General features: G+C 38.9%; 1 protein-coding gene across 1 annotated transcript; it reads left to right on the forward strand.

Moving 5' to 3' along the window:
- The first annotated feature begins 14,236 nt into the window (after positions 1-14,236).
- rhbdd3 (rhomboid domain containing 3) lies at positions 14,237-21,104 on the forward strand. Its single transcript, XM_033973006.2, has 6 exons — positions 14,237-14,630; positions 15,631-15,881; positions 16,534-16,666; positions 18,525-18,648; positions 19,538-20,032; positions 20,838-21,104. Exons 1-6 carry the CDS (start codon positions 14,468-14,470, stop codon positions 21,001-21,003), a joined length of 1,332 nt encoding a protein of 443 aa, XP_033828897.1. The 5' UTR covers positions 14,237-14,467; the 3' UTR covers positions 21,004-21,104.
- Positions 21,105-23,232: the final 2,128 nt, after the last annotated feature.

Here is a 23,232-nt window from a genome sequence, read left to right on the forward strand (position 1 = left end):
ATCATCTGGACCGGCAGCTTGCCTTTCCTCAGCTGCTGCAGGAAGAACATCCTGTGCCGGGCTTTCTTGATGAGGGAGCTGATGGTAGAAAGAAAAAGTACACACTCCACAATACAGCATAGCAGTGGTTCTCCAACTACGACAACTATATTACCAACTACCAACAAAAAGAAAGTCTATGACAAAAATGAATGGGAAAATTATGGAACCGGGGCCGGACTGTCACTCTTGAGCTCTATATTGACTTCAATATATGAAAGTTGGAATAAAATATTTTGGGGGGTCAATATTTATTGTGTGCAATATTTTGTTGCAACAGTGGGGGGATTTTTGCTATTTTTATGTAGTACAGTAAGATTTGAGCTGTAGAGCAATGAAAAAGTCACTTCCAGGACTCACTAATTATTTGTTCAGTCTCCATTTTTTTTTTTTTTTTTTTTTTTTTTAAGCTCACGCTTTTTAATGATACTGTGTTTAAAAATGGTTTACTGGGACTAACCTGCTTTATTTGTTATCAGTGGCATAAAGTAGTTTCAGTAATATTGTTTATTGTGTTTTTTCTTTGTAGCAATATATTGTGTTTCAAATTTTGTTACAGTGTTGGCCTATACTCTAGGTCAAAACTAGGGCTAAAGTGAGACTATATGCTTGCTATAAATTTTAAACAAAGACTGACCAAAAATGTGGACTAAATTGACCATATGTTAAGCAAATATTTGAACTGCGGAAGAATCCACATACCTCCAGAAGGAGCTTGTTTAAAAACCACTGCTGTACAGTAAAAGTAATGTTTTCAAAAGATATGAAATGGGAACTATTGACCACTATCGCCATAGCAACTAACAATTTATAATAAAATATATATTTTGCATGGTCTTCAAAATAGGGATGCAACGATCCAGCTTTTTCAATTTTGATATCAATACCGATAGTATGGCTTTAAGTATCAGCTGATATCCGATATCAATCAATAGCAGCACAGAGACTGAAATTAGCATTTATTAACTAAAGCCAAAAATAGCATAAGACAGAACTGCTGTACAGCTTGTGTAAATAAAAGTTTAAACATTATGAGACTTTCTGAGCCAAGTACAACCAGTAAATCATTTTTATTACATCAAGTTGTATGCTCGACTAGGATATCCGATCCAACAATTTTTTTTCAGAATTGGTGCATTTTTACATTTTTTTTTTTGGAGCAAAATCTTAACTGTGTTTTAATAAAATGGGCAGTCCAACCTGCCATAGGCCCATTAAATACGTTGACAAATGGGCTTTTTATTTTTGTACTTTATTTAATACCCATTTTCTACCAAACTACTGTGAAATAATCTTGACTTTTATTTATTTTTCATTTTAGGTTGCGTTGAAATCAGAATTTTGTTCTTGGGCCACTCACAAGATGGCTTGCCCTTATAATATAGGTTTGACAGCAACAACTGTTTGCGGGCGGGGTTGGTGGCAACTGGATTATGAATGGACAGGAGATGGCAGAGGGAAGTGACAGATCAGGAAGTGAGATGGGAATTGAATGGGATAGCGGGAAAGATGAAACATTTGCTCTTGCAGATTCAAGCAGAAGTAGGCGAAAATGTAAAAAACAATCGACACATCAGTCCAGCTCAGAAAGTAGCAATGGAGAATGAGATGTGGTAACGCCGGAAAGAGAAAGGAAAAATAGGAAGGTAATTGTTAAGCTGGTACAAGATGGCGTGTCGTTTGGTGAGTGGAATCCGATTCAACTAACATTGTCCCTAAATAAGGTGTTGGGTGAGATTGAAAATGCAAAAGTTCTAAGAAACGGATCATTGTTGATTGCTTGTAAAGATACTGTACAGCAAATGAAAGCCATCAGGCTCAAAAGTTTAGATGGGAAAATTGTGGTCTTGGTCGTGGAGGAAAAGATGGTCAGAGGTGTTATCACTGGTATTCCGACAATGGTGACAGTAGAAGAAATCAAAGAGAGCGTAGTTGGTGCTAAGGTCGTGGACGCAAGGCGTCTTAAAACTACCCGTTTTGGGGAAAGATATGACAGCTTGTCAGTACTGTTGAAGTTTGATGAAAAGCATTTACCTGATAAAGTCTTTATTGGCTTTATGAGTTATGAAGTTAGACCATATGTTCCGCCACCCCTGCGGTGTTTTAAATGCCAGCGGTTTGGTCATGTGTCAGCTATTTGCAAAGGCAAACAAAGGTGTGGTAGGTGTACAGGTGAGCACGAATATGGTAAATATCAGGAAGGGGCTAAACTAAAGTGTTGCAACTGCGGGGGAGAACACACGTCTGCCTATCGTGGGTGTGAAGCTAATAAAAAAGCAGCTGAGGTACAGAAAGTTAAAGTTTCCCAAGGTATAACTTATGCCGAAGCAATTAAGAAAGTGTCAGGTAAGGAAACGAGAGTGAACCCAGAAAGAAGTAGTGTTAAAGTTGTACAAAGACAGTGTGAGAGTTGTTCTAAAATCAGAGAAGATACCCTGGTTGTAAGCCACACTGACATTGTGCTTTTTATTGTGGATATTATCAACTGCTCTGCCCAGACAGACAGGAAAACTGAAAAAAAAAAAAAGTCATCGTTAAGGCTGCGGAGAAGTACCTAGGAGTCAAAGGGCTTTGTTGGGAAACAGTGGAGGAAATGTGGGGAACCCCCGTTTCACAGTCATGTGCTGGTGGCTTCTGATGGCAATAACTATACTGCAATGGAATGCCAGAAGCCTTGTTGCTAATGGGCAGGAATTCAAGCAAGTTATTTCTACTTTACATACTAAGCCCCAAATCATATGCATACAGGATACGTGGTTACAGCCACAATGGGATTTTATCATCCAAGGCTACACTTATGTAAGAAATGACAGGGAACAAGGAAAAGGTGGAGGCGTAGCTACATTTATACAGAATGGGATTAATTACTCTACTGTGAGCATATATAAAACTCAAGAGGCTGCTTCGGTCAAAATTTGGTCAGGTAATGATAGCCTCACAATAGTCAATTTGTACAATCCATGTAATAACTTAACTTGTAATTTGTTAAATAGTGTGGATGAGAGCGCACAGGGGAAAACTATATGGTGTGGAGATTTTAACGCACATAATGCACTATGGGGTAGTAGAAATACTGATAATAATGGGTTAGTGGTGGAGGAATTTATTGATCAAAAGGTGGTTTGGCCTGGTTTGTATGAACAATGGAAAAGGTACTCGGTACAATGCTACAAACAACACAGAAAGTGCAATAGACCTTACATACCTGCTGTCTCGAGTGAGACAGCAGGCATCAATCAGTGGGAAGTTCTTAATCAGTCATTGCTAGGAAGTGGCCATTATCCAATATGCATCAAAGTTTGCTTAGAAATATGCCAGGATAAAGGAACAAGGATTCAAAGGTGTCATGATCCGCACTGTCCGCTCCTGGTTTTCCTCCCTGTGAGCTCTTCCCCCTCCCTCACCTGCTTGTACCTGGAGCTGGGCGGAGCTCTCGGCTCCTCCCGCGCGCACCTGCTCTCTATCTGGCTAATCACCACACCTGCCATGGATAAGAGGAGATGGGGGAAGACACTCGGTGCGAGATCGTCTGCATGTCCTGACCCTGTCTGTGTCGTCCTCACTTGTTCCTGTCGTGCCTGTGTTCCTGTCATCCCTGTGTTCCTGTCGTGCTCCGGCCCTGGATGTCTCCTGCTCACTCTGCCCTACGCCCGTCTGGTCTGCCTGTCGTCCTGTGGTCCCTTCATGTCCCCGGTCCTTGTGTTTCCGGTGTTCCTGCTCACCTGCTCACCTGCTCACCTCCGGTTCACCCTCTGTTTGTATTTGTCCTATTCCTACAATAAATCCTGTAAATATTCCCCGAGTCTGCATCCTTTGGTCCGCTACACACACCCGTTACGACAAAAGGTGGATATTGAGGAGCACAGACTGGGAAACCTTTCAAAATAAAACAGATGTTCGTGGCGCAGCTGTACTTTCAGTACAGTTGTCAGATGTGGAGGAATTAAACACAGCAATTGTTTCAGCCATTGTCTTAACAGCAAAGGAAACCATTCCAAAGAGCAAAGGTAACAGCGGCAGGAATCCAGTCCAATCCACTTTATTTATAATGCACATTTCACAAAGAAATGCAGTTTCCAAAGTGCTGCACAAATACATTATAAATATAAACAACTAATTAAGTAAATCAACATTAGACTGGAATTAAATAGCAAAATTGAAATAATAAATATGTATATAAAAGCAATAAAACAATTACCAATAAAACAAAATCAAATAAAACAAGCAAATAAAATCAATAGGAACAAATCAATAAAAGACAACCGAGGATCATACAACTCATGCAGAGTTAAAAGCCAGAGAGTAAAAGTGGGTCTTAAGACGAGACTTAAAACACTCCACAGGAAGTGTGTACCATGGTGGAATGATGCCTGTACTGAAGCCATTAAAACTAGAAATAAGGCATTTAGGAAATTAAAGTCACAAGACAATGTAGGGTCTCTAGTTGAGTACAAGAAAGCTCAAGCAGTTGTTCGCAGAACAATAAGAACAGCTAAGCGAGTATATTGGAGGCAGTTTTGCTCTAAAATTGGGAGGGAAACTCAACTAACAGAGACTTGGGGGATGATTAGATGCATGAATGGAATTAAAAGGAACTATGAGATGCCAGTGCTAATGAAAAATGATGAAATAGCAAACAGTAGTGAAGACAAAGCCAAACTTTTAGCCTCTACATTCGTAACAGTTCACATTTCAGACAATCTCTCACCAGCAGCAAGGCAGTGTAGAGACAACACTTTGGCGCAGCATCCAGGTTTAATAGAACAACAGCCAGCATCTGGGGACGACCTTGATCTCCCGTTTAACCAGTTTGAATTAAGGAGAGCGCTTTCGAAGGCTAAACAAACAACTCCAGGAAAGGATGATGTGTGCTATGATATGCTGGCCCATATGTCTGACCATACACTTGCTGTAATACTGAGACTTTTCAATCGCATCTGGGATACAGGGTGCATTCCAACATCTTGGAAACAGGCAGTGATAGTGCCAATACTCAAGCCGGGAAAGCCACCGTCAGACCCCTTGAGTTATAGGCCTATAGCATTAACATCGCAGCTAGGAAAGACAATGGAACGCATGGTAACAGAAAGGCTTAACTATTTTTTAGAAAGTAAAAGTCTGTTTTCCACTCACCAAAGCGGCTTCCATAAAGGCAGAAACACTATGGATTCTATATTATGTCTTGAGTCAGAAATCCAAAAAGCCAAAACAAATAAAGAAATGATTATTGAAGTGTTCTTTGACGTTGAAAAGGCCTATGATATGGTTTGGAAGGAGGGTCTTCTCATTAAATTACGCAAGCTTGGAGTAGGAGGGAAAATGTTCAATTGGGTGAGGAGTTTTTTGTTTGGCTGACAAATTCAAGTAAGGGTAGGTACAGAATATTCTGATGTATATGCTGTAGAAAATGGAATTCCACAAGGCAGTGTGTGTAGTCCTATTTTGTTCAATGTTATGAATAATGACATCTATGATGGCTCAATTGGCAGGTCACTCTATGCGGATGATGGTGCATTGTGGCTGAGAGGAAGGAATCTGCAGTATATCCAGAAGAAAATGCAAGGGGCAATAAAGCAAGTGGAGCACTGAATTGGGGATTTAAATTGTCTGTGGCAAAGTCCCAGGCAATTTGCTTTTATAGCCGTCACAAGGAAGTATCCCTGAATTTTTATGGACAGGAGCTTGCACAGGTCAAAGAAGTTAGGTTCCTGGGAGTCATTTTTGATGAAAGGCTCACTTGAACGCAACATATAGGAAAAGTTCAGAATAAGTGTAAAAAAGTGAATAATTTACTGCGGTGCTTAACAGGGCAGGACTGGGGAGCTAGCAGAAGGTCTCTCCTAAACATCTACTGGGCCATTATGAGAGCCACGTTGGATTACGGTTCTATTGCTTACATGTCTGCAGCGGAAACAAACCTCAAGAAGCTTGAGGTAGAGCAGGCCCAGGCCCTTCATATCTGTAGCAGGGCCTTCAGGACGTCTCCTGTCTCTGCAATGCAGGTTAGGAGAGATGCCACTCCGGCTTTGAAGGCCTAAACTCATGCTGGCCTACTGGGTGAATGTCCAAGGTCATTCTGGGGCTCACCCTGCAAAAGAAATTATTAAAGAATGTTGGGAACATTACAGAACTGACTACCACAGCTTTGGCTGGGTAGCAATTGCAAAAGCACAGCTCGCTGGCCTGTGTGAGCTTAATCTAAGCCCCACTGTGCCTTTATCAACTGTTGCCCCATGGAAATTCATTTTGGCTCCAGTAGATACTAGCCTACACCCGAAGCTTAAAGGAAAATCTAAAAAGTCACCTCAGTTTCTTGTCCAAGAGCAAATCAATCAGCTTTCTGATAAGCTGTTCATATATTAACAGACGACTCAAAAGACCCCGAGAGTGGGTGCACTGGTGCAGCTTTTTTCATCCCTCACCTTGAGATAGCAGTTAAGAGGAGACTGGCAGACCATCTTTCAGTCTTCACAATAGAACTAATGGCAATACAGTTGGCACTGCAATGGGCAGAAACAAACTCACCAAATCAAAGCATAGTAATAGCCTCAGACAGTCTTTCAGCATTACGGAGCATCAAGTCTGGAAAATCTGATTGTAGACAGGATCTCATTCTCTCAGTCCTTATGCTTCATAGCAGAGGCTTGAACTCCTCCTTTCTTTGGGTTCCTGCCCATGTTGGAGTGGAAGGTAACGAGATAGTGGACATGCTGGCTAAGAACTCTCTGAAACTACCCTCAATTGATGTAATTGTCCCAATAAGTAAATCTGAGGTTAAAACCATCATTAACAGCCACATACAGAGAAATTGGCAGGAATACTGGGACATCTCAGACACGGGAAGGCACCTTTACAGAATTCAGCAACACGTTGGCTCACGCAGTTCTCTGCGCAGGAGCCCAAGGGAAGAGAGAGTTTACACCCATTTAAGAATAGGCCACACTGGATTAAATTATTCCCTCCATAAAATACGCAAGCACCCCACTGGATTATGCAACCACTGTCACAACCCAGAAACCGTTGAACATGTAATAGTCCACTGCAGCAGATATGAGAGAGAGAGGGCAGACTTAGGTCATTTTCACACCTAATAGTCCAGTAGACTCGGTTCGATTCGGGACCAAAATTGAAACATTGTTAACATTTTCAACTGGAGCGGTTTGCTTTCACACTGCTTTTTGTCAAACGAACCAAACCTTTTGAGAAGCTTGTCTAATCCTTCACATGTGGTGGCGCTGTACCAAAAACCATGGAAGGAAACGAGACAAAAAAAACATGAAGAAGAAACGGCGCTCGTCTATTGGTCAATACAACGCAACTTCTTTTCCGCAGGGAAATGTAAACAACACTGCGCTACAGTGCAGGGGAATCCTACTGCTTGGGGAATCCTACTGCTTGGCGGTAGCTCTTTTTCAATCGGCTGCGCCAAAACTCGTATTTTGCTATGGAAAACTGCTTTTAAACACTACTCCAAACCTTTTCGCTACTGATAAACTGCTGGAACACTTTCTGAAGTCCCAATGTTTTCTCGGGACAGGAAAAGATCCTCCAAAGAGAAAAAAAAATCTAGCTACTTCCACGGCCATGGCTAAGGCTAGCAACAACAAGACTACAGCCAGCGCGGAACATGACTACATCAAAATACCCGATGACAAAGATATGATGACGTGAGAAGAAGAATTCCCTTCCCTGCCTCTCTCAGTCGAAGGAACCCCTTCTAAAGAACCAGCACACAAAAAAGCTCTGTTTGCGATGCCTGGAGGAGAAGAGAAGAAAGAATGTGGCTGTGACCAAGATGTTATTGGAGTTCTGTCAAATCTGATTAACACCCGTTTTGACGACTTAGAAAAACTGATCAGTGCGAACACAATGAAGATTGAGGGTCTTAAGAAATCAGTAGACTTCGCCTATGATCAGATTAAAGACATTAAACAAAGAGTTGATGTGATCGAAAATGGTACTATCCTCCAGCTAAAGGAACGACTTGTTGAATCTGAACGCTACTCTAGACGCTGGAATCTGAAACTTTACGGGGTACCAGAGACTGTGTACAAAGAAGATGTTAAAAAAGAAACTATTCGAATCTGCCAGAGTGTTCTCCCTGAAGGTAAACAAAAGCTCCCTGATATGATTGACACTGTGCACCGCTTAGGGAAACTGAAGGAGAACGAGAGCCGACCAAGAGGGATCATCCTGCAATTCTCGTCCAGAACCTACCTGCCATCTTTTCTTCACGGAGGATCTTTGCCCAGCGGATCGCGAAAGGAGAGCAGCGCTATGGCCAGTGGTCCAGGCGGCCCGACGAGAGGGAAAGATCGCTTACTACGTTGGTCCCCGCGCGTACATCAACGGCAAAGAAGTCGGCCTCCCAGGAACCTGATTTTGTGAGGGTCTGATCTACACCCAGTATAAGCTCACGTTTGTTTTCAACTGTTTACAACTTGAAGAATACTGACCACTTGTTCCAATATTCTTAATTTTTTTGTTTTTGTGGTCCTAGACGCAAACTTTTTGTTCTATATTATTGGTTTGAGCTTTTACCAAATCTCACTAGCAGCTAAAAGGTTGTGATGCATTTTTTTTTTTTATCTTAGCATCTTTCATTACTTGCAATATGAGGTAACGTTAATTCTCTTCACTTTTTTAATATATTTTTTTTCTTCCACTCTATTTGTTAATAATGGCGCTGGATTGAAGTAACACAGCGCACGCACTTCTGTACTCAGGTTCTTGCTCTTGTTTTTATGTCTTTATCTTTAGGTTCCTTGAATGCCAGGGGGTTAAAAAATGCCGTAAAACGTAAAGCATTATTTCTGTTTGCTAAAAACTTAAATACAGACTTTTTCTTTTATATGATAATGATAATGTTTTCCCTTCACATGGAAGTCAACATTCGGCTGGCACTCTCACGGTAAAGCACAAATTTGAAGGTGATATCCTCTCACACAAATGTGACAATGAGGGACATTTTGTATTCATGGTGTTGGACTATTATAATAAGACTTTCATTATTATTAATATTTATGGTTACAACTTAAAACATACAAATTCTGAACTCCTATCCACCATAGAAAATTATTTAATTGACTTACTAAACCAGTACCCTAATGCAATAATAATTATTGGAGGAGATTTTAATATGGTACTGAATAATCAATTAGATAGATGGCCACCACAGACCAATAGTACTGATAATCAATTACTTACATTTATGCAACGTTTCAGTCTTAAAGACTTTTGGAGAGAAAAATTCCAAACAGATTTACTGTTTACATGGAGTAACAATAATGGTTCCAGGCAGTCACGAATTGACTACTGGCTGGTGTCTGATTGTCTAGATACAGACGATGTTAACGTTGATATTCTCCCTACTCCACTCACTGATCATAAAGCTATCTACATTAACATCAAATTACCTCAAAGTAAATCCCAAAATAAGAAAGCCTACTGGATGCTAAATAATTCTTTATTTAGACTGGAGATGGTACAACAAAAGATTTCTGAAACTATCTCTTACTATTTTGATAAAGATAACTCTGAAAACTGTTATAATAAAAACTGGGAACTTTTCAAATATGAAATAACAAAATACCTAAGAAAACATAGTTCAGAGTTAAAGAAATATAGGAGAGCAGAAGAGGATAAAATTATCCAGGACATTATGACCTTATCTACAATAAATCCAAAAGATCTCTCAGAAGAAGACAAAATTAGTTTAGCCTCTTTACAAAATAAACTAGATGATCTTTATAAAAAACGAGCTGAAGGTGCCTTTGTAAGATCTCGTTTAAAGTGGTTAGAAGAGGGTGAATGTAACTCATCTTATTTCTTTCAATTGGAAAAGCATCGTCCATCCATCCATCCATTTTCTTCCGCTTATCCGGGGCCGGGTCGCGGGGGCAGCAGTCTAAGCAGGGACTCCCAGACTTCCCTCACCCCGGACACGTCCTCCAGCTCCTCCGGTGGGACCCCAAGGCGTTCGCAGGCCAGCCGAGAGACATAGTCCCTCCAGCGTGTCCTGGGTCTTCCCCGGGGCCTCCTCCCGGTGGCACATGCCCAGAACACCTCCCTAGGGAGGCGTCCAGGAGGCATCCTGAGCAGATGCCCGAGCCACCTCAACTGGTTCCTCTCAACGTGTAGGAGCAGCGGCTCTACTCCGAGCTCCTCCCGTGTGACCAAGCTCCTCACCCTATCCCTAAGGGTGCGCCCGGCCACTCTGCGGAGGAAGCCCATTTCAGCCGCTTGTATCCGCAACCTTGTCCTTTCGGTCATTACCCAGAGCTCATGACCATAGGTGAGGGTAGGAACGTAGATTGACCAGTAAATCGAGAGCTTCGCCTTTGGGCTCAGCTCCTTCTTCACCACAACGGACCGATACAGCGACCGCATCACTGCAGACGCTGCACCGATCCGCCTGTCAATCTCCCGCTCCATCCTTCCCTCACTCGTGAACAAGACCCCAAGATACTTGAACTCCTCCACTTGGGGCAGAGACTCACCACCCACCCGGAGAGAGCAAACCACCTTTTTCCGGTCGAGAACCATGGCCTCGGATTTGGAGGAGCTGATTCTCATCCCAGCTGCTTCACACTCGGCTGCAAACTGCCCCAGTGCCTGTTGCAGGTCCTAGCTCGAAGAAGCCATCAGGACAACATCATCTGCAAACAGCAGAGATGAAATCCTGTGGTTCCCAAACCAGACCCCCTCCGGCCCCTGGCTGCGCCAAAGCATCGTGCCAAATCAAATACACTGAAGTAACTTCAAATTTGTAAGTTCTTTTTACAGCAAACTCTATGCTCCAAATGATTCATCTGAAATTCCTGAACCATTTTTAAATAATATAAATTCTCAAACAATTCAACCTTCTGAACGTGATTTATGTGATTTTCCTGTTTCCACTCATGAGATACTCATTTCTATTAGTAAACTAAAAAATAATAAATCGCCTGGCCCAGATGGACTAACAGGAGAGATTTATAAATTATTTAAATTGCTCCCTTTCTAATAAAAGTATTCTCAGAAAGCCTTGGCCAAGGCACACTTCCTCCAACATTAAACCAAGGAGTGGTCACCCTGATACCAAAACCGAAAAAAGACATTCTTAATATTGATAACTGGCGGCCTATTTGTCTACTAAATAATGATTACAAAATTTTTGCTTCAATTTTTGCACGACGATTAAAATCTGTGTTGGACTCTATCATTGGAGAAACACAATCTGGGTTAATGCAAAACAGACACATTTCAAATAACATTCGGCTTGTACTTGATATTTTAGATTATTCACATCTTATATCTGATGAGAGTTTTATTCTCTTCTTAGATTTCTACAAAGCTTTTGATTCAATTAATCACAATTTTATCTTCAGTTGCCTTCATAAATTTGGGTTTGGTCCTGTCTTCTGCAATGCAATTAAATTATTATACAACAATGCTAATTGCTCAGTTAAATTAAAACATGGTACTTCTCCGCGTTTCTATATTAACAGAGGAATACGGCAGGGTTGTCCGATTTCGCCATACCTATTTCTTTTAGCCACTCAAACCCTCGCCGATTACATATCCATGAGTCAATTAAAAGGTATTTCTGTATTTGGCAAAGACATTCTAATAAGTCAGTTAGCTGATGACACCACTCTTTTCTTGAAAAACAGTAGCCAAATTTCTTGTGCACTAAGCCTAATACAAACATTCTCTAAAGCTTCAGGACTTCACCTTAACGTTAAAAAATGTGAACTCCTTCCAGTCAAAAACTGTACTTTAGGATTTATTTGTGAAATTCCAGTTAAAGAAAGTGTAACATACTTGGGTATTACTATTTCTAAAAATGAAAAGGATAGAACTTTATTAAACTTCAATCCATTAATTGATAAGACTAAAAAACAGTTTAATTTATGGCTCCAAAGAGACTTAAGTTTAAAAGGCAGAGTATTACTCTCTAAGGCAGAGGGAATTTCTCGACTCACTTATCCCGCACTATCTCTGTATGTAGACAATCAGACACTTAAATCAATTGACCAAATTCTATATCATTTTATTTGGAAAAATCGCATACATTACTTAAAAAAATCAGTCTTAATGAACTCCTATGAAAATGGAGGGCTGAACTTCCTTGACTTCACAACCCTAAATAATACTTTTAAACTTAATTGGATTAAATCATATCTGAAAAGCCCAACCTCCATCTGGAATATATTTCCTCACTACATCTTTTCAAACTTGGGTGGCCTTAATTTTCTACTTCTTTGCAATTATAATGTAGACAAAATTCCAATAAAACTCTCAGCATTTCACAAGCAGACTCTCTTAGCATGGGTACTTGCATACAAACATAATTTCTGTCCTCATAATTTTTTTATTTGGAATAATAAATACATTCTATACAAAAACAAATCATTATTTTATCCTCACTGGTTTAACAAAGACATCCTACTGGTGGGTCAGTTATTTGACGGACATGGACACTTGCTGAGGTACAATGAGTTCAATTTGAAATACAACCTTGCTGTAACTCCTCGGGAATATGCTATTGTGTTTGATGCAGTGACCAAAGAAATATGTGAATTATTTAAAAATACTAACATTGATAAATATATGTGCTCACTGAATGTAACTAAAACCACCGTAGGACAAATTTGTTTTTCTACTGTTTGTAAAAATAATCGAAAAATACGTACCCTACTACAACAAGATGTTATCTCTGTGCCCTCTGCTATTTTTTACTGGAGAAAATTTGTCCCTGATGCTATTTGGAAAAAAGGATGGACTCTGAACCAAAGATTTATGATAAATAATAAGATGAGAGATGTCTCCTTTAAACTAATGCATAGAATTTATCCGACAAATCAATTTATGCTCAGATATATCAAAACAATTGACCCCAATTGCACTTTTTGTAAAGAACACCCTGAAACACTATGTCATCCTTTCTGGGAATGCACTATTACAAAGTCCTTTTGGAAAGACTGCTTAAAATTTAGAAAAGAACATATTGATTCTAAATTATTACTAAAATTTGAACATATCATTTTTGGTATACATGATAAAAACTTAGATTCAAATAAAAAATAGCAATTAATTTAATTATTATATTTGGCAAATTTTATATTCATAAATCTAAATTTTCTTATGCATCCTTGTTTTTTTCCTGTTTTAATTAATCAAATAGAATCGTACATTTCCACTATTTCCAAAAGCTTAAACAAAAAAGCTATATTAACATTTGAAAGCTGCATGTCTTTAAACATTTTTGTTAAAGGTCACAGTGGATCAAATTAATTTTCTTTTATTTTTGTATACCCCCCTGGCATTCTGTATTCTGTGTTCTTATTTTGTTCTGTACTTTCTCTTGTTAACTGTTAATCTAATTGTATAATAATAAAAATAATAATAATAATAATAAAAAAAGGAATCATACTGCTTTCATTTTTTCACTTATTAATTTATAAACCTCGTTGTTTTTGTGCGTGGTCACGAGTAACTGACATATATTTTCGTATATTCATATTTCTATGAGGGCTTTTACCTCCTCTTCACTCCATGTCTGACCACGAGCCATTTCTCCGCTCCGCTAGCTTTGCACCCGTGTTTGTTTTGGTTTTATTTACCCAGAATGCTCTGCATGTAATCCGCTTCCTGTCTTTGGAGCGGCCTGTGGTCCGCTTGGCGTTCACATATGCATTCGAACAGTACCAGAGTTCACTTCAACCGGACCGAGACCTAGGTTTTTTGGCGGACCAGAGTTCGCTTTTTTGGACCGTATCAGAGTTCGATTGCGCATTCACACCTGACCAAACGAACCGGACTTTGTGGCCAAAAGAACTAGAGTTCGATTAAAGCGTACTAACCAGTGCTAGTGTGAATACGACCTTAGTAACATGGTGTTGGAACAACAGACAAGAATTACCTCTTACAAATCTTCTAGGGGCCCCTTCGCAGAAACTTTGGAAAGTCATTGTCCATTACTTAACAATAACAGGTTTAATTGATAGAGTATAGTTTGGTTTAGGATATAGTATTTACTTAGTTGTTTTGGGGTTTTTTTGTGCTTTTTAGCTCCTGTCCACACTCCAGTCCAGTAGGTGGCGGTAAATGCACCTCTCAGCTAGTTGCCAACCGCCATTAAAAAGAAGAAGAACAACTGTTTGCAGGGAAACCTCGCGAGACTGCACAGATACACATTTCCACGTGACACAATACGGAAGCAACAGTGATCAGGAACCTAAACTGCTCCTGGATGCAATCGCGTTTCTGCCTTTATTGTACTTCTAAAAGTCACCACACTGAATTAGAGGCTTTGTAAAGACTTTGAGCTTATCTTAGGTTGTGCTTTGTAGACAGGATGATAGTGCGCATTGATACTCTTACAAATAATGATAATCTGTTTTATTAAATATGAGCTTGGGAAATCTACAGTTAATATCAAGCGATGATCTCTCGCATTTTGACATTATGCAGTTGGTTTGGCTCAAATCGCTTTGGTTCCTTTTCGGGTACATTTTTGTTAGTTGTTGTAATGCTCTCAGTTCATGCAGGAGGTATTCAAGCAAGTCTTAGTTTGGGACCTGAAGGGAATCTACCACGGTTCAAGGGTAAGATTCATATCACACACTCATAATACTCTTGGCTTTTTAAAGAACACTACACTTCTCTACTAGGTTCTACATTACACAAAGTTGACTCTCGTGAGCTTTTATCCATGTTATAATGTTACCTCCTCGAAACATACCTGGAGTTGTGTTATGTTTGATTCATTTGAATAATCCTGCATTATTACTCCATCTACATCGCAAAAGCTCAGAATGCTCTGTTCTACTTTGTGATGTCATGAAGTGGTAGTTTTCAAGGTAACAGCTACCTTGAGTTGAGATTGGCAATTCCAGGCCTAAAATTGTCCAAATGATTCTAGTGAAGGTGTATGCAATTTAAAAACACAGTGGAACACCTGTATTTGCACAGGACATCACAAGGTGGAACAGAGTGTTTTCATTTTGAGAGAAGAGCCTAAATATGCAAGGATGGTGTGAATGAAACAGAACACAACTCCAGAAAAGTTTGTGAGGAGGAAACAACATTATAACATAGGTCAGAAAATTGCATAATATGGGCCCCTTAAAGTGTAAAAAGTGCAAAACTTCAGACAAAATTGAATGAATAATATTGAATGACATATTATTTACTGAAGGGGATCCTGATGTATTGAGGTGTCTCAAATGGTAGTACAAGTCTGTATTGCTGCATTTTGTGGTGGGAAATATGTAAAAAAAAAAAAAAAAATTTATATATATATATATATATATATATATATATATATATATATATATATATATATATATATATATATATATATATATATATATATATATATATATATATATATAAATCTGTCTTTGAACATTTAATATTTGAATTTTACTTCTGGAGCCATAGCAGACTTGAAGTGGATGGGACTGTTGAGCTCCCTACTAATTATCTTGACAGGCCTTATACAGTAGTCCTGTTTAGCCAAATATTTGTAGTTGGTACTTAGTGTAGCTGTAGTAGTTGGAGGACCACTGCTGTACTGTGGAGCATGTACTTTTCTTTCTGTAGATGTTTTCCTTTATGCCTTGAGCCACGATGACGCCCCCTCTCTGCTGGTGAACCTGTGCTGCCTCCTGGTGGTGGGGCCATGTCTGGAGCACCGCTGGGGTACTGTAGCCTTCCTTTCCCTGTCTGCTCTCTCCTGGGCTGCTCTACCTTGTGCCTACAGCCTGGTTCTCTGGGTGGGCATGGGGGATGCCAGCCGGGTGTGTGGGTACTCAGCAGTGCAGCTGGCTCTCTTCACAGCACAGTGCAGACAGGTGATACATGTCACCATGATTACTATAGGTTGTGTTCACGTTCTAGAATTTGATGATGTTATAATTTAAGATAGAGGACAGGGGCCTATGTAACTCTATAGGTTCTATTTCTATAGGAGATTTACTGTTTAGTAGTGTTAGGTAGTTAAGTTTTAACCCAGTTTTAAACCACAAAGCTGCAAATGAACCTTGTTTACTCTGACATTATAATAAATGAACTAAGAAAAGTAGAGAATGCTTCAAAAATGCAATATACACAGCTAATGTGCATTTGACAATGGCATTTGTGTTTTTGTAATTATGACTTGGTTTGGTGGGATAATACCTGTGGTAAATATTTAGTACAGTTTTACATCAGTTAAGTGGCAGTCTTTTTATACAGTTTTTCAGTAAAAAAATGAACAAAAATAAAAGTTTAAAAATGCAGAAAATATGGCTGAGTTCTAAAATGGAATCTCTCTGCCTATGTCATCAACACAAAAAACTCCATCCAAAACGTAGAGACAATTTACGCACAAGAAACACATTTTTCTGGCAGTTTAATGTCTTATAACTATTTAACTACTGTGAAATTTAAGCATTGACTCAGCCAGGGTTGATTCTCATGGTTTGATTCTCTGTTACATTTGCATGACTGTGTTGTTGTTCCCAGGTGAAGGGCAGGAGGCTGCTCAGTTGTGTCCCTGTGTGGCTCCTGCCCTGGATGGCCCTGCTCCTGGCTCTGCTGCTGCTGCCTGGGACCCCTGTGCTCCTGCACTTCTGTGCCATCTGCATTGGACACAACTGTATCCTACATTTAAACAGGGCAATTCAAAGTAGGACTAAACACCTACACTCTGCCCACAACTTCATTTCGAATAGAGCTCCTAAACTGGGCAGTACCTGGAGGACTGAAGAAAAGAGTGAAGGGAGAGGAGGGTCTGGAGGTGTAAGGAACAGTGTGGTTATTCTAACAGGTATTCACACTTCAAACTCCGGCCCTGCAGCCTGGTGTTTGTAATCAGAAACACCTGGTCTTAATTAGGGCAGTGTTGTGTTATGTTACATAGTACTTAAAATTGCACTGGCCACTGGAGGGAGCATACAGTTGTTTTGTTATAGTTCTCTAATTTTTGCCTACTATTTGATTTTTTTTTTCACTCTTGACAATGTGCCATGACAGCGAATCAAGTGTCTGAGATAGTGTCAGGCATTTGGTTTCCCTTGATTCTTAGCAACAATGTCCCTAATTGGATGAATAGAGGTGATCCTGTCAGGTATTAGTTATTACCTGAGAAAATTCTATGTAAAATTAATAGATTTATTATTATTACTTTTTTCTTATTTAGCAGCTATTACTATACAATATACAGCGTAAAGAGTATTTATTTTGAGAAGAATACATTAAAATCAGGCACCAGCCCTGTCATAAGTTGATTTAAATTACAATGTACAATCTTTTGTTTTTTGTAAGCGCAAATAATGGGAAACATTCATTTCATAACAAATGCTACATTTATTTTGAAATTAATTTTGAATTGAATTTTATTTGTCTCAAACATTAGGAACCAAAACAATAGTCTAATGTAACGTTCAACTGAAGTCAGTATTTGAGAAGAAGTAGAAGCCAAAAGCTTATTCTAGTTCCACTCCTTAACTATTTGTTGATTGTCAACCCATTTTACAATTTGCACACAAGCAACACAAGTTCTTATGTTAACATATTTTTTTATATATATAATTCTCAATTAACACTTTTGTATACATTTTTTAAAAATCAGGTTATATCACCATATTGTTTAATCTCACCACTGAGTCCATTCCCATAAACTGTTACACATCTGATTTTAAATTTAGATGATAAGAGAACTATTGTGTCTCCATTTGGTCTTGTAGCTATGAAATCCATTTGACGTTCTACACTCTACAGTTCTACAGCTGTGTTTCTATACAGTGATATTGATCATTTGAATGAATTTGTCAGTTATATCCTTTAGAACCTAGTCCTTGTATAGGTCATATTCAATCCCAATTTACCCTGGTTTATTTCTGTAAACAGTAAGTAGTAAGCATAAATATATAACTAAACAGAAGTGGGTAGTTATTTTTACTTGAGTAACTTTTTAAAGAAATTGTACTTTTGTATTGTTCCTTTCTAGCTACATACTTCTACTCCTACTTGAGTATTTTGTTTTTAAAGTAACAGTATTCTTATTTGATTATACCTTTAGATTACTCTTCCTACTGTGAGTAAGTCTAAAGTGACTGAAGCTTTATGTTGACAATATGAAATGAACATTTGTGTTTCTTGCACTGCTCCTTCAGATTATTTAATATTTTGCACTTCCAATTACATTAACTTCAAATTATAAATCAGATGTTAAATCCAGACAGCTACTGTTTAAAGTACTCCTATCCTACCGAGTAGTAGTTTTCCCAAATACCTTTTTACTTGAGTAATATTATTTTGAAGTAATATTACTCTTACTTGAGTAAAATCTTTGGCAACTCTACCACCACCCAGATCACAGATGGTATTGACACAAAACTAAAGTTATTTTTAAAGTGAAAGTAACCATTACTAACAATTACTAGTTAACCATTCTCTCTATCATGTATTATCTGAGGTTAATACCTGTTGATATTTCTTAATAGCAGTACCAGATAGTGCATCCTTTATTGGGACACTACAGGGGCTGGAGACTTTCTGCCCTGTGCACTACATCCCTGAGTGGGCTTATGTGTCTTCCTTCAGACTCCGGCTCCCTACACACTCTACCTCACAAAGGTAAGGTCCATAATACTATTACTACTGACATACTGCCTGTAGCTGTATTGTACAACAATAATAAATCATAATAGTCATTGCAGCAGAAAATATTGGTACTGGGCTTTTATTGATTAACAGAGTTTAGTAAGAAATATTTGTATTTTTACTTTTGTTTGCCATTAAAAATAATACTTTAAAGATACCATCCACATGTTTATTTGATTTTTTTGTTTACCAGTACATGTGAAACCTGTTCCCTCCCCCATCAACTAACCCCTCCCACATTACCCGGCCTTTGTTCAGCCACTCTTTCACTCTATGGTCTTTTACTGTCAGGCCAAAGCGGACACACTATCAGACAGCAGTAATGAAGATAGCATCTAGTGGTTTTATGTGAAAATACAACAGGCAAGTCTAATTACAGAGGGTAGCTTTAAATCTAATCTATCATACTTTTTGAGGCTTTCTACCATGTTATAACCTTATTCCCTCATTAAAAACATGCCTGAAGAGGTTTTAGATGTCATCCATGCATGTTTGTGTAATCAAGCAATCTCTCCTGGGCCGTATTTGAACCCTCCTTACGATTAGCAGTATGATCCTGGCCAAAGGGCAGTCCACAAACCTACGTCACTCATGCTCCCCCATGGCAAGGGAGGACTCAGAGCGTCAAAAACAAAACTAATTACAGATTTTAATATGTTGTGTTCTGCACATATAGCATTTGATAAAAGGTAACATGGTGATCAAAATATGTTATGTGTTAACAATTAATACACCATATAAGTGTAATAGTCCCACCTTAATCTTGTTTACTACCTGGATTGTCAAACTTAATCAATACCTGTGCTTACAAAGGTGACAAAGTGATGTCCCGATAATGCTCATATTCTCATATGTTTGACAGATACAGTCCATACTCTGAGGCACCACACAATGAAGACCCCAGCTCCTCTGTGAGTTCCTATGACCTATCCTCTGGAACAGGCCCGAGGGTAGACCAGCTACAGTCCAGAGAAGGTCCTGGCTTTGACATAGACCAGTTAGAGTCCAGAGCAGGTTTTGGCTGGGAGACAGACCAGTTACAGAGCAGAGAAGGCCCTGATTGGGTCATAGAGCAGGTACAGTCCAGAGAAGGTCTTAGTTGGGAGATAGACCATTTACAGTCCAGGGCAGGTCTCATGTGGGATAGGTTTCACAATTCAACTGAAGTCGAGCTCTTAGAGGACCAAATGCTCCAGGCTAGCATGCTGGCGTCTCTGCAGGATGCCTCTGACAGTCCTCATCCAGGAGCTGGAAAGGGGCTCCTGGAGTTTGCACACAGCCCTGGTGCCAGAGCTGGACTCTTGGACACAGCAGAGGCTAAAGTGGAGCTGCTCAAGTCCTCTGTGTCCTCTCTCAGGTGAGAAGACATGCCTGTGTGTCTTTTGTGGCTATGCTGATTAAGGATGGTCTGAAATGCTTTTTTAAAAATCTTGCTATTATGGAAAATAATAAACACTATTTGCCGATATCAAGATTTTAGTAATCATCACAAATTAACTGTTCACTAGGGATGACACATTACCAATACCCTGACCAAACAATATTCTTCATTTTATTTAATTCAAATTGCCTTATCACTTACCCCTCCTCAAATATGTGACCAGTTTTATGAAGTCAAACTTTAAGAATTAAATAATATTAATATGGCCTAAGACAAAGAAAATACCAAAAAAACACTTTTAAAAAAACACAACACTTTTAGCTGTGATTGTTTTTAGAAGCAATTACATTTCAATAGTAATTTTTTTGTTTATATATTGTGTTTGTGTGTGTGTGTGTATATATATATATATATATATATATATATATATATATATATATATATATATATATATATATATATATATATATATATATATATATATAAAATGTAATATGTATATAAAAATATTCCATCTTTTTTTGTCTAATGTTTTATGGGCTGTTTTGTCCAGTGCAGTTGAATATGTAGGAAAAAGTACTATGCAGGGTTATGTTAAACTGCAAAGAAATCCAGTGATCTTGTTGTCCCAGTTTCCATCCAGTTTAGAAAGTCTGTTACAATGGGAGTGGTATTGATGAAATGAGAAAGATTTGTGGATGAATAAATGCTTCAAAGCACAAGTAGATAGGTGTGTTTTAATGTCCTAAATGTACCAAAAGCTTGTTGATCCCTGCTTTAGGCTGCAGCAGCTGGAGAGAATGGGCTTCCCCACAGAGAGGGCCGTGGTGGCACTGGCGGCTTCTAAACAGCTAGAGAGTGCCGTGACGCTGCTCATCGACGACAGTATCGGCTCAGAGGCAGTGGTAGTGGGAGCCAAGGCCCTGGGGTTTGCTCCACACAGATAAATGGGAAACTACTGTGAGCGCTCATTAATTTACTGTAACAGCTTTAATATCCTGAGGCTTCTTTTTGAAACTATAGGTTAAAATAAAAAGAATGATTCTCTAAAATGCACAACATTTTTGGTCTTTACTGAGAAAAAATTTAAAGTCCTTAAACTATACTATGCAAAACAGACAGCACTGGCGACACAGGTTCAGTTGTGATTGTAGTACATAGTTTTTTTTGTTATTTTTACTCTAAGGGCACAGGGTACATACATTCCTTAAGCACAACAATGTAACAAACAAAGGCGTTAAAGTGTAAATCAGAACTAAACCAGGACTTCAAGTAAAAAACAAATATTTATTATATTAGTCAAGAATGTTTCAAACATGGCCACATGACAAAAGTATAAAGTGGTTACACAGCAGATTACAGCATTGGCATCCATTTGAAACAATACACCTTATGCATGAACATGAAAAAAAAACAAAACACTGTAGCAGTCATACAATATATTCAAGTTCTAAACATAACATAGATTTTGCATAGTGTTTTTTAAATTTTTTTCTTCTTTTTACGTGATTTTTCTATTTGGTTTCAGACAAAAGTTCACCAAATGACCAAAAAGACTTGTGAAAACTACATAACTGCTATAACAGCACCACATGATACCCAACACATCATAAAAACATAAGTAAAGACTGGAGACTGTACAAGCTCAGCATATTTCTTAATAATTATTATCATATTTGAATAGGTACATTAAATAAACATTAAACAGACCAAAAAGTAGCCATTTTGGTCACAAATTAAATAGTATCAGTATACATGTGAAGTTTAATATAAGTCTACACAAATGCAGTTTAAAAATCTAAATATTATTACTTTGATGACCAGCAGACAATGTAATTACAGAGTGGGAATGAAACCGGCTGTAGAGAGATTTTTGGGAGTGATTCAGTGCTACATAATACACCTCTTACACATACTCCTATTGGCCAGCCAGTGAGGGACAGATGGTTTAACCATTCACAGTGGAAGATGAAAAGGAAATTGATGTGAATGTGTTCATGTTCTAGATTTTGGTGTCATAATCCACATGGAGGGCAGAGGCCTATTGATACTTTGCAGTGACATCAAGCTGAAGCTGTTCTATGTACATCTCAATTGGCAGAATGTTCAGCAGTTACAATGGTGACACAATGCACAAACACTGCCAAAAAAGCCTGAAAACCAGGGACATCACTAGACCCACCAGCCCCTTTCATTTGTACCTACATTTTTCTCTCCAGTGCACCCTGTCAGTGAGTCACAGCCTCACACTGGGCTGTGGACAGACCCTCCAGAGTCTGGAGAAAACTAAAGCCTCAAACATTTGTTAGGACACCTGGCCTCATGTTTTATGTTGCTTTTAATGCAACTGAAATGTAGTGAAAAACTTCACTGCAGTACTTAAAACTATTAAATCCACATGGTTATTCTATCTTAATCATTTATGCATCAGACTACGCCAATATGAAGTGGACTTCAAGTCAAGTCCATTTGAGGAACATGACTATATGCTCTGTGCACAAGCACACTTTGTTCTGTGACTAGTTTTTTCATGCTGGAGCATCACTTTTATAGTCACAATGGATGTTTCCAGGATCGTTCCTCCATTGACCACTCTGTAGCACTCCTCTGGAGTGGGCTTCTCTGAAGCAGAGCCAAGTGTCCTGCACACACCGCCTGGAGCACATATGGAACAGACTTCGAAGGGAGCGTCTGCGCCATGTCAACAGTGTTCTATTATTTTCATTCATTTACACCACTTCTCTCACATCCAAACTATTGAACTTTCTCTGGCGCTGTCTGTTCTGTCATCTTGACAATGATCTGAATGGTGTTATCTACAGCAATGTTGACTAAAACAGCAAAATATTTAGTTTTTATTGTTTGGTGACATTCATTTTATTAAAATGCGCTTTACTGCTTAAAGAAAGTTCATATATTTTGGCTCCAAAGCTTCAGGAGATTCTTATTGTGCTGACTACAATAAAGTGGATTATCGTTTGGACCCGATTTGACCTGATGATTACGGTTGACACACATCATAGAACTGTGACCTACAATCTGTACCTATGTGCAGTAGAGCTTATATTGTGAGCTGCACACAGGGGCAGGGCTCCCATTATGTGCTCTTGGCACTTGCCTCCTGCGCAGTACATCTTTCCATATTGGGGCACACCTGATTTATACTGGGAAGGGTC

This window comes from Periophthalmus magnuspinnatus, chromosome 9, assembly GCF_009829125.3.
Source record: "Periophthalmus magnuspinnatus isolate fPerMag1 chromosome 9, fPerMag1.2.pri, whole genome shotgun sequence".
In the NCBI taxonomy this organism is placed as follows: domain Eukaryota; kingdom Metazoa; phylum Chordata; class Actinopteri; order Gobiiformes; family Gobiidae; genus Periophthalmus; species Periophthalmus magnuspinnatus.

Excerpts from the sequence above, each read along its gene's own strand:
- rhbdd3 (XM_033973006.2), top strand. The coding sequence starts at position 14,468 with ATGATCTCTCGCATTTTGACATTATGCAGTTGGTTTGGCTCAAATCGC. Across the intron at positions 14,631-15,630 it reads GAATCTACCACGGTTCAAGG|ATGTTTTCCTTTATGCCTTG; the intron begins GTAAGATTCATA and ends TTCTTTCTGTAG. Across the intron at positions 20,033-20,837 it reads TCCTCTGTGTCCTCTCTCAG|GCTGCAGCAGCTGGAGAGAA; the intron begins GTGAGAAGACAT and ends TCCCTGCTTTAG.